This window comes from Strongylocentrotus purpuratus, unplaced genomic scaffold (assembly GCF_000002235.5).
Source record: "Strongylocentrotus purpuratus isolate Spur 01 unplaced genomic scaffold, Spur_5.0 spur5_scaffold_3, whole genome shotgun sequence".
Classification (NCBI taxonomy): domain Eukaryota; kingdom Metazoa; phylum Echinodermata; class Echinoidea; order Camarodonta; family Strongylocentrotidae; genus Strongylocentrotus; species Strongylocentrotus purpuratus.
Window position 1 is genome coordinate 11,371,613 of NW_022145609.1, and position 12,715 is coordinate 11,384,327.

Below are 12,715 nucleotides of genomic sequence, written 5' to 3' on the forward strand. Positions count from 1 at the left end.
TCGCTGCCATAAATTTCCCTCAGTTGACTGTGAATAAAATAAATATAGGGGTAGAAACTAAAATCCCAGTCTGTTGTTTCATGTGAAATAAACCTATATGAATGGCTATCGAAAGAGTAGTATAAATAATACATTAAGGGCATACGCCTATCAGGCCTTTCAAATTGCTAAGGTGATTCTTACGTTGTTAGTTTTGCGAAAGTTTTATGGCGAATAAAAGGTGAACATTTTTCATCTCTATCCATAACATAAATATCTCTCGGCAATAAAAAGAATGAATATTGAATAAATAAATAGATGAATGGATGAATTTAACATGTAGCATTATGTAGAAAATGTGGGGGGGGGGGTGGGGGCAGTGGCGGATCCCGGGGGCCCGGCCCCCCCCCCCTTGAGAAAAAAATCATGTAAAATCACGTGATTTTTACCTTTTTAGGGGGTTGGGCCCCCCCCCCCCCCCGGCGCTCAAGGGGGGGGGGGGGTGCAAATTGAAATTTTGTTGAGGATCAAAAAAAAAAATGTGCTCACTACCCCCCCCCCCCCCCCCCCCCCCCCCCCCATGGAAGTGAATCGACGACTTCGTTTTTAAGATCATTTCGGAAAGTTTTATCTTTCAAGTTGAACTATTATTATTGAATGCATAAAATACTGCATAATTTAGAACAACTAGAAAACAAAAAACACAACAACTTGAAGTCTTGAACAAATAATCAAACAGGAAACCACATTTGCGTCACATAGGCCTACCCTAAAATTGTAATGATGATGATTAAGACGATGTCGGCGATGATGATAATTCCTATGACGAAAATGCTATGCTTTTCCAACCAATATCCTAAAAATATACGCTAATTTATTTTTTAATCAAGATTTGAGAGATGTCGAGAATAATTTGCAGTTTAAAAAAAAAAAAAAAAAAATGAAGTGCCATTACTCTCTTTCCAAAGTGTTTACTTTAATAGTGGTAGTTTTTTTTGACAAAATGTTGTTATTGTGGATTTTTTTTTCTTCCCCTCTCCCGATTAGCGATAGAACACTGAAGATTTGACTGAACACATTATTAAAACATCATAGACAAGTCGCAGGATTTTCCAAAGGCAGTAAAAAATTGTTTTTCCAGATCAGAAACTGATAAATAACAGTGCACTTGCATTAGGCCTACAGAGGCAAGGGAAGAAATAAAGAAAGAAATATCAATTATCAAAATAACATGTAGATCGAATTCTACTGGGAAGCAATTTGATTTCAAGGCCTAACGTGTACCCGAGATGTTTCCTTTTTCTATACTTTTGATGCGCGCCCACCATCGGGCGGAATTAGGGCGGGTCTAGGCGGAATTAGGCAAGGAAAATGCCTCACGCAGACGGCGCGCTACGGACAATCGCTTATGATTTCGGGCGTAAAAATGGCATAGCTAGATTTGCTAGAATTTCGGCAACAAATTGGTATACATTAGCGCCTGTATAATTCATTTTCAGAGAAGTTATCTGAGAAAAACTGCCCATCGGGCGGAAACCGGGCAGGGTACGGTACGTCCCTATATATAGCAGCTATAGCCTTTTGGCATCCCATACAACAGGACAACAATTAGCAAATTAACGACGTTGATTTATAAAACCTTGTCCTTGGACCTTCTTTTCTGTATTTGGTCGTGAAAGCTCAGGATCACTAAAGGGTTATCTTTCCTGAATACGGTGAGACTTTATCAATCTGTGTTTCTGACTTTTTTAAATGTCGTTTGATGAATCCGTCGCCTGTTGTCAGAGTCGATCGCTGACACAGCTGAAGCTGCTAGTTCAGAATCCAACTATTGAGCCGTAACTCCAGCGCGCTGGTAGGGTATCGCCACGCTGCAGCGTGGCGATACCCTACTAAAACCCACACATGCATAGGTGCATTACTATCCTGGCTGTGTAGTAAAAGCTGTGGTTTTGACTCTCAACATTTTAAACACCACTGTACAAAACTCAACTGATTTTACTCAAAATCGGTACTTTAGTGACAATTGATGAAACCTAAATAGCAGTAAAATACATTTTTTCAACACTACTGATGTTAAAAAGAGTAATTTAAAAATTCAAATTATAAGTCTAGTGTCAAATTTTTCGATCAGCCCAATTGGTCCTATTGTGTGCAGTCTATGCAATATTGTGTGGTGTGTATATTTGTGTATAATACCTGCCTCACAGCAAGTATGCAGTGCTAAAGGTCAAAACGCATTAGCATTGACTCTCTATGCTTCGCTGGATGGAGTGACTAAAACCATGGACCTAGTACTTTTAGGTCCATGCTGAAACATGCCAAAAATCAATTAAATCTTCATCAATTGTTCAAATAATGGTTATGATTTTAAAATGTTGATGTTTCTTTTTCCTGTTCCATTTTATTTTTTCTTATCTCTTTTGGAATATTTTTCCTAAAAAGGAAAACATTATTTTTTAATTTTATAGTCCAAATATAAATTATAATATAATTTTCTCACTGGTTCACGGCAAACCGGCCGCTGCTATTAAAACACTCCAGCAGAGCATATAAGTCAATGCAATGCTTACTACACGTACCGACGGTGGGGTGCAGGCGTGCGTGAAGTTAACGACCATGATGATCATCATCATCATAATGTGAATTACTAACATAAATTTTATGAGGATCTGTGATAACAGTCGCTAGCTATTAAACACACGCGCGCCCGCACATCGCACCCCACTGTCAATACCGTATGCAATTGATCATCGTGAACAGCTTCGCCAACGACTTTTGATACTTAATAATGATACTTAATAGCAATTGATAAATTGTAAAAATGCATGGCAGGGAGCCGGGAGTAAATAGCTAAATTCAGGGAAATCAGTGCATGCGCCTATTAATATACTAAACTAATTGAAATAGGTAAAGAAATGAAGGAACAAGTCCAAAGTTCGTGCACAAGAGTTTACACTGCAGATGATATACTAAAAATTTGAACAAGAATTCTAAAATCCGATGAATATTTCCTGGAAATGATTGTATTTCTACAGAAATTGGAAAGATTTCCTTTTGCGACAGCCACCTAAATTGAAAAGAAATAATATGGGTACAGCTTAGAATGATATATCTAATAATATAAAAAATGATAAATTAGGGTTAGATGACTAGTGAATAGCGCCATCTAGGACACAGGAGATATAGTCTGAAGTATCGTAGCTTATATCGCCGCTCAAGCTCAACTCGCAGATACATTGGTAGCTTGCTGGACTGCAGACCAAAGGATCAGACGTCCAAACTTCAAATCCACCCAGAGACCACAGGTTTTTTTAGTTTGTGTGATGTGCAATCATCAATGTAAGAGTGTTTGCTTGGATGGACAGCATGCCAAGAATATGAATAGATTCAAGGAGGAATGGTAGGAGAGAAGAGAGAATGTTGGCTAGAGGTGGCTGTCAACAAAAGGAAATCTTTCGAAGAAATTATTCCCCTCAATATCACATACTTGCATTATCTGCAAACTAAGTAAAAATAAACCAGCAGCCTTTCAATGCTTGGTGTTTTGTGATGTGTCTGTTTTCATCCAGGATAAAGAAGGGTTGGAGACGGGAAGCCAAGATGAGTGAAATCAAGGTTCTTGAAGAGCCCCTGACAGGATTCCAGGTCTTTTTCTTGAAGATAGAGGATACAGAAGATGAGGAAGGTGAGGTGACCAGAGACCCATCAAGAATACACGGTATTTGCACAAGGCTCATAACTATTCTGGGGGTGTTTCACAAAGATCCTTAGTTGAATTAATCTCTAAGTTGGACTTAACAATTATGGAAAGCCGTCAGCATCTATGAAAATATTTTGTAAAAGTTATTTTGAAAGGCATAAAAGGTTGATTCAGAATCATTCATATTTTCTATCAACAAGGAGATTTCATGTTCTTGATGTGGAATTTATAAAAAGTCTAAAATAGTTGAGGTTTCGCTTTTGAATATATTTTAATTAAAGGCTACAAATGGCTCTCCATAATTTTTAAGTCCAACTGAGAGTTAAGTTCGACTTAAAATCTTTGTGAAACAACCCCCTGAAAGATAATATCTCAAGTAAAGAATTCGGACAACGGTTAAATGCCATTTACTCATTTCCTATCGAAAGAAGACCCTGATCTTATTTCTATACACAAAATTATTTAAAAAAGATATTGTATAACTCACAATTTTAACATGTATTTATCAAATAATCATGTGATAATGATTTGTATCAAGATTTTGCTTGAAATGAAAAATATCTAAAAGAATGCCGACATGAAAATTGTCGTCATTCTCATGGGTCTTTAATTCCAAACTGTTTTGATGCATTTACTCTACTATTTTATGTAAAACTACATTATGGAATTTTGTCATGAGTTAAAATTGTTTGACATTTCTATTCAAATCAAAATACTGATTCTGGCTTACTATTATTCAACAGATGATATCCTCAACCTGCAGTTTAGCTGTCGGGATGGAAGTTTTAGTCAAGAAATTTCAGGAGAGGATAGGGAAGAGGAGATCAAGACAAGTAACGTGGCAGAGCCTCAAGGTAAAATCTTTTGATCTTCATAAATGATAATAAGGATTATAATACCAGCTTCTTATGTAGCGCTTTTCCTTTTACTGACCAAAGCGCTGACAGTATCATTATTATCACTCTGGACCCGTCTTACAAAGAGTTGATCTCAATCGCAACCTATTTGCAATTGATATCAATCGCAACTATGTACATAAGAGATACGAAACTGCAAACTTGCGATTGATTGGAGGATTTGCGATTGATTTGGATCAATCACAACTCTTTGTAAGACTGGTCACTGCATTCAATTACTGTTCTGGGGGGTGTTTCACAAAGATACTAAGTTGAACTTATCTCTAAGTTGGACTTAAAAATTATAGAAAGCCGTTAGCATCTATGAAAATATTTTAAAACCCATTTCCTTTCTATTTCCAGTCAACCGATTCAATCCTTTGAACTCTTCAAAGATTATAATATTATGTAAATCATTAATGAGAGGAGGACATCACAAGTCTTGAATACAATCGTATTAAACAATTATCAGAAGCTGTTTTTGGGTAATCCGATATGGGTGAAAGTTACGGGGAAAGAGATAGAGGAAGAATGTAAGGTGTATACATATATATCCTTCTGTTTCACTTTCCCCACTCTAAATGGGCAAGGGTACATGTATATCCCCTTCTGGCCTTATCATTCAGTTATACAATTATTTGCAAATTTCCAAATAAATAATACATAAATTCCTTTTTTTTCTCAGCTGGAAACCCCACAAGATCAAATCAGCAGCTGTCAGGACATGGTGAAGAATTGGACGAAAGGAGATGTATGAAGCCAGAAACACAGGGTGAGGTCTCAAGAAAAGGCAGCTCAACTGTTCTGCCAAATGCTGAAGCAATGACCAATTGTGATTCATCTCAAAGAGACTTCAGGAGCATGATTAATAAATCTAGTTCAAATGATGTTTCAGTTCAAGAAAGCGATTTGCTAAAACAGCCTCCAACAGCAGTGGACAGAGTGGGTGCTTCATGTTCCTATAGGCCTGAGCATGAAGGGATGAACAAACAAAGAGAAAGCCTACCGGAAAAGCAGTGTTCTGATGGTGATGAAAGAGTTGCAAACACTGACAGCGCAATAGACATGGTATCTAACAGAAGAGAAAAGCGGCATCAGTGTTCTGTTTGTAACAAAAAATTCTTATTCAAGAGTAAGCTAACAACACACAGCATGAGCCATAGTGGAGAAAAGCCTTTCCAGTGTTCTGTTTGTAACAAAAAGTTCATATTCAAGAGTGGGTTAAAAAAACACAGTAGGACCCATGGTGGAGAAAACTATTTCCAGAAATTTCAGTGTTCTCATTGTAACAATAGGTTCACAACGAAGTTTGGCCTCCACAGACATAAGCAATCCCATAAAGGAGAAAACCCATTCCACTGCTCTCATTGTAATATGAAGTTCTCGCTGAAAAGTTATCTGTTATCTCATTTGAAAAGCCATTCAGGGATAAAGCCATTCCAGTGTTCTATTTGTAGCAAACAGTTTTTAGGGCAGAAAAGTCTAACATACCACCTGAAATTTTGTGATAAAACACAACACATAGGAGGAAATACTAACTATGACTGCTCTGTTTGTAACAAAATATTCTCTGTCAAGCAAAATCTAAAAAGACACATGTTGACCCATAGTGGAGAAAAGCCCTTCCGGTGTTCTGTTTGTAACAAAGGTTTATCAAGTAAGAGTATGCTAGATATGCATATGAGAACCCATACAGGAGAAAAGACATATCTTTGTTCAGTTTGTAGCAGACAATTCATATGGAAGACCAGTCTAAAGTATCATATGAAAACCCGTTGTGGAGAAAAGCTGTTTCATTGTTCTGATTGTAACAAAAGGTTCTCTACTGAGGACTACCTAAACATGCATATGGAAACCCATACAAGAGAAAAGCCATTCCAGTGTTCTCATTGTGATAAGAAATTCATGCTAAAAAGTTATCTGTTATCTCATATCAGATCCCATACAGGAGTAAAAGCATATCATTGTTCTGTTTGTAGTCAACAGTTCATGTGGAGGAGAAGTCTAGCACGCCACATTGTAATCCATGATGTAGATAATCCAAGTCCATGCTCCGAGTGTGGAAAAGTGTGTCTAAGCAAGTCTTCTCTCACCAAGCATATGAAAACCCATACGAAGGAAAAGTCATATCAGTCATCTCAGTGTTCTGTTTGTAACAGCAAGTTCTCATGCAAGAGTGAGCTAAGAAGACACATGAGGACCCATATTGGAGAAGAGCCTTTCCAGTGTTCTGATTGTAACAGAAGGTTCTCACGAAAGGGTTACCTAGATATGCATATGAGAACCCATACAGGAGAAAAGCCATATCTTTGTTCAGTATGTAGCAGACGATTCATTTCGGAGACTAGGCTAACAAACCATATGAAAACCCATGGTGGAAAAAGGTTTCATTGTCCTGATTGTAACAAAAGGTTCTCATTCAAGAGTGAGCTATCAAGACACATGTTGACCCATAGTAGAGAAAAACCTTTCCAGTGTTCTCATTGTAGCAAATGGTTCTCAAGAAAGGGTGACCTAAACAGGCATATGAAAAGCCATGCGGGAGAAAATACAATAAAAAAGCCATATCTTTGTTCAGTTTGTAGCAAACGATTCACTTCGGAGACTAGGCTAACAAACCACATGAAAACCCATGATAGAAAAGAGATTCATTGTCCTGAGGCTGATTGTAACAAAAGGTTCTCATTTAAGAGTGATCTATCAAGACACATGAGGACCCATAGTGGAGAAAAGCCCTTCCAGTGTTCTGTTTGTAGCAGACAATTCATATGGAAGACTAGTCTAAAGTATCATATAAAAACCCATACGAAGGAAAAGTCATATCAGTGTTCTAATTGTAACGGAATGTTCTCATGCAAGAATGAGCTGAGAATACACATGAAGACCCATATTGGAGAAAAGCCTTTCCAGTGTTCTGATTGTAACAAAAGGTTCTCAAGAAAAGGTTACCTAGATATGCATTTGAAATCCCATACGGGAGAAAAGCTATTCCAGTGTTCTCATTGTAATAAGAAGTTCTTGCTTGAAAGTCAACTGTCAGATCATATGAAAAGCCATTCGGAGATAAAGCCGTTTCAGTGTTCTTTTTGTAGCAAACAGTGTTTTTGGAAGAAAAGTCTAACATACCACCTGAAATTCTGTGATAAGACACAAGACAGAGGAGGAAATACTAACTATGAGTGCTCTGTTTGTAACAGAATATTCTCAACCAAGCAAAATCTAACAAGACACATGAGGACCCATAGTGGAGAAAAGCCCTTCCATTGTTCTGTTTGTAACAAAGGTTTATCAAGGAAGAGTGTGCTAGATATGCATATGAGAACCCATACAGGAGAAAAGACATATCTTTGTTCAATTTGTAGCAAACAATTCACTTGGAAGTCTAGTTTAAAGTATCATATGAAAACTCATTCTGTATTAAATCAATTTTAGTATTCTGTTTGAAGAAAATTGTTCATTTGAAAGAGTAGTCTAATATGACCTATAAATATCCATACTGTAGAAAAGCCATATCAGTCGAGCAATAATAATAGTGGGTTCTTGGATAGTGCTCAAGACATGTCTTTTAGACTTGACACTCCTGGCGCTCCACGGCATTAGCAATATTGGTGCTCTAGCATTTCAAGGAATTAATTCCATGCCAGATACCCGTTTACCTCACCTGGGTCGAGTGAGGCAAATGTATATTAATGTCTCGTAAAAGAATTATTCACCATCAAAGATGGCACAGGTAGGCCAGATTTTAATTAAAAAACCCAAGTACTGTAAATCTCCGTGTATAAGACGCACCTGTGTATAAGACGCACCCCTATATTTGGGGCAGAGGATTTAAAAAAAAAAAAAAATTTGCCCACTTTGTCTGCAGCAAGCCAGGTTCGTGTTAAAAAACCCACGCGGGGAAGGACTTGCATTTAACTGCAAGGTGCAGTTTAAGGCGCCGATTTGTGCTTGTGAACCTGTCACAAATAATAGGAACAATGTCGTTTTTAAAAGAATGTGTAAGATCAATAATGTAAATTAAAAACAGTAGAGGACCTAGTATAGAACCTTGTGGTACGCCGTGTGTAATAGAAGAAAAATTGGATAAATTATTATTATAAACTACATATTGAGAACTATTTGAAAGATTACTTTCTAACCAAGATGACAGACAAATTTGAGTGTTGTTCTAGTTTCCGAGTGGTGAGTCAACACATCGATTACTGAGCTGGGAGACATTGCCAGGCATAGCGCCAGGTGGAGGGACATAAATCGAAACTTTAAACAAAAAAGTGCGTCTCATACACGGACATTTACGGGGTATTCATTTTTCTCTGGTTGTAATACTTGGCCGAAATAATTGTATATCCTACGTCGCAATAAAATCAGACAATTTTAAGTGCCTTTATTTAGTGTTTGAATCAGTGTTTTCATTTTACATCATTCTATTGGCCTTGATTTTAAAGTGCACGGTAAAAATGTCAGAGGTAAAAATCTGACAAGTATGAAATATTTTGTAGTTGTCATCAGTCTTTGACATAAATGTAGAACGTGTACGTTTGTATTCTGCAAACAGATATATCTTGTTGAAAGAGAAGTATCTCGTAACATTTCATTATGATTAGATTAGATTTGAATTTCATTAACAAAATAACAACAAGAAGCCAATTGAAAAGGGGTCTTAATGCCCGGAAAAAAAAAGGATGTATGGTTCACTTTGTAAAACATTATTTTAATGCAATTTATGATGAAACAGTTGCTATTGCATGCTATACTCGTTCTAATAGGGTTTCCTTGTACATCATGGAGTTTCATACCTATAGACCCCATGCCGAAATTCTACATGAATTTTCTTGTGTAATAAAGACTACTTGGAAATTAGAAAATACTAGAAATTTAAATTCCTTTCATCGTTTTGTACAGTTATGAGGCTATTTCTGTTTGAATTGTAGAGCAGGTTTTATATTCTTTTCGTTTGAAGCTTAGAAATTAGGAAACAATGTCTTTGTTGTATCAAAATAAATTATATTTTATTGAATCAGAAGAATTCTTGCCTGTGACTCATGACTAACTAACATTAAATGTAAAAATATGTGCTAATAATGAGATATATGGAATATGTCGACCTTACCGAAACAAGGAAATGAAACCTAAATTTTTCCATCTGTTACTAGGAAATTTGTTATGTCCTGATAAAGTCCTACTATTCATGTTAAAGTTCAATTCATTCTCTTTCGTATGATACTTATAATGTTATGATATTGCTGCGTATGAATGAATTTATAAGGTTTTTTAGCCAGTGATGAAGTAGTTTGCTCACAGAAGTGATGTGTAGTGTAATTCCATGTAATTCCATTTGAATACAACGCAAAGAAAGAAAACAAAATATAAAGACACAGAACCATGATAATTGATCTTACATTGTTTCTTTATTAATCGTCATAATAAAATATATTATATTTTATGCAACCTTGAATGAGATACGAGGCCATTATTAGCCTCAAAGCACACGACAAAGGGATTAAAAGACCAGAAGAATATGAAAGCGGGGTGAGATTCAATGAATTGTCTTTCACTGCGTTGCTGCATGAATTAGGCCGTTCACACAAAACAATTTATGCGACTTGGATCGCGATTTGGATCGATTTTTTTTTTGCACACATGTCAATTTTTTGTTTTCATAGGTTTTTATTCTCTTCTCTCATAAAGAAAATTGTACATAATTTATAACATTGTATACAAAATAACAAAATAATCTTCACATAGGTCTACAAAAATTTGCAAGTGAACTTTTAAATTTCCATACAAGGTTACAAATAAAGTTACACATTTACAGATGAAAAATATTGACATAAACAAAATTATATTTTCCCATTTTAAACAAATCGCAAATAAAGTTTGTACTATTTTCTCGACCAGTTTGCGTATAAATTATTTCTTTTCTTTTCCACAATATTTTTTTCCCCTCTTGAATTTCCTTCAGAGAAAAAAAGAAAGGTTATGATAAAAAAAAGAAAGAAGATAAATGATAAAAAGAGAAGGAGCTAGCACTATGAACATGACTGACAAAGAAAGCGGACAAAATATACAGTTCCTCAGGTAGACAAAAGAACATCTCTTCACTGCTATTATGTAAAAATGTGTAGAACAGGTGTCACATGCATATTCACCTTTTTACATAATAGCAGTGAAGGGATGTTCTTTTGTTTACCTGAGGAACTGTATATTTTGTCCACTTTCTTTGTCTGTCATGTTCATAGTGTAGAGAACACCTACTACCCCGCCCCACAACACTTAAACACATAACAAGTACAACAGTATACAAAACACACACCAACATATATTAGAACGAACAAACAAACAAAAAGAAAAGAAGAAGAGAGAAAAGAAGAAAAAGAAAATCAAGGGTAGAGAAGAGAGGAGGGTCTAGAAGTTGTATATTGAGAAAGAATATTTTAGTGAGAATTGTCTCGCGATGCAAAGGTTGATTTTGTTGACGACCATCACACACGGATAATTCTCGCTCGACGACAAGAACGCATCCAAACTGCAACATGCGTAAATCTCGACGATGTATGCATGCGCACTTGGAATCCTGGGATTAAATAAATCAAGCACCATTCAAACACACAGCGCCTGGTTAACTATCGCGATTATTCTGAAAAATAGCAAGACTTGCTGCGAATTGGTTCGCGATACGAATCGCGGAGATTAGTGACATTATTCTGTCCCCACACCCCGGCCCCACACGCAGACAAAAAAAACACCGATTTTTTTATCGCGATGCAAAAGCGATTTTTAAATCTCACTTTTTTCAGTAGGATGCGAAATCCCCTATAGATTCCACTCTCGTGCGCAAAGTACTTTTTACATTGTTGCTTTAAAATCATTTCAGTTAAATGATCACAGCCCGGTTCCCAGAATCTGTCATCATGGATGATGGTGTGGTATGAAAGGGGATAAAACTTTCATTTGTTATGGTGTATTACAATATAATTTTGTAGCTATGTTTATGTGCAGAGATGATGCTGGAGAAAGTTATGTTCCCTTTTTAAAGAAGTACACTGTATGTCATTCATAGATGTCATTCTTTACCAATAGTACGCCTGACTGTCTAGAAATGTTGTCAAAGAAATGTGGCCAAATTTGTTGCTCGCTCACTTGCAAATAAATATAACTTCATTGAATTCCACTGTTCATAATCAAAAGCCACATTCATAAAATTTGACGTTGTCCTACGCAATTAAGGACCCTTTTCTTTAAATTAGTAGGTGGTTTCCCGGCAAAATTTGTATTATCACGTATTCGTCAAAACATATTCTTTCACAGGATTGGTAATAAGAGCTTCCATTTAATTTTTGAGAGGGGGCGTTTCCAAAACTGGTCTATACCTTTAAGAGGAAAAATGTTATGTGAACCTGAGACTTGATATCATTAACACATATTTTGATATTGCCTACATGATTATGAAACTCCATAGGACCTAAATCAAAATTATACAAATGATTCAGTCATGTATAATATATTAAAAACACATGGATATGAATAAAAACATTGGAACTTTTTTTGAAATCTAACTTTTAAGTTGCATTGCACTGCGCCTTTTAAAAATAATAGAACACAATATCGAGGGCAAATGTCCAATCAATCATCCAATGAATATTGACAATTCAAGCCGAACACTCCCCCGTTTTTATAGCCGTTGTGCTATCAATTTTCGGTTCTTATTGAGGGCTCGTCGGCGGGCAGATGATTTAGTGATTGACGTTTATTTCAATCTCATACTTCCCGAGTTCATCTGCTAAAAGGTCGGGTGAATTCCATATACAAGTTGATTCCTCTTGATGTGCAGGGCTGCATACAACTCAAATTTTGTTATTCAAACATCTAAATATATTTCATAAATTTGTACATATTTGTTTGAATAGTTTTCTCAGCTCCATCCTAAAAAAATGCTCCTGCTCTCATTCATCTTGCATGTGACATCATATTCTGTTCTTTGTTTGTTCCTTATCACATTTTCTTATGTAATTTCTGTGTTTTTATCATTCTATCATTTTCTTTCTACATTTCCTTATGTTATTCTTTGTTTTTCTCTTCTATAACCTCTCTCTTATGTTATTCTTTGTTTTTATTATTCTTTTATTTTCTCTTCCTT

At 36.1% G+C, this 12,715-nt stretch overlaps 1 protein-coding gene across 1 annotated transcript; it reads left to right on the forward strand.

Annotated features, from left to right (window-relative positions):
* The first annotated feature begins 651 nt into the window (after window positions 1-651).
* LOC115928685 (zinc finger protein 585A-like) lies at window positions 652-8,965 on the forward strand. The gene is made up of 4 exons (XM_030996437.1): window positions 652-1,694; window positions 3,552-3,700; window positions 4,426-4,536; window positions 5,264-8,965. Exons 2-4 carry the CDS (start codon window positions 3,583-3,585, stop codon window positions 8,008-8,010), a joined length of 2,976 nt encoding a protein of 991 aa, XP_030852297.1. The 5' UTR covers window positions 652-1,694; window positions 3,552-3,582; the 3' UTR covers window positions 8,011-8,965.
* Window positions 8,966-12,715: the final 3,750 nt, after the last annotated feature.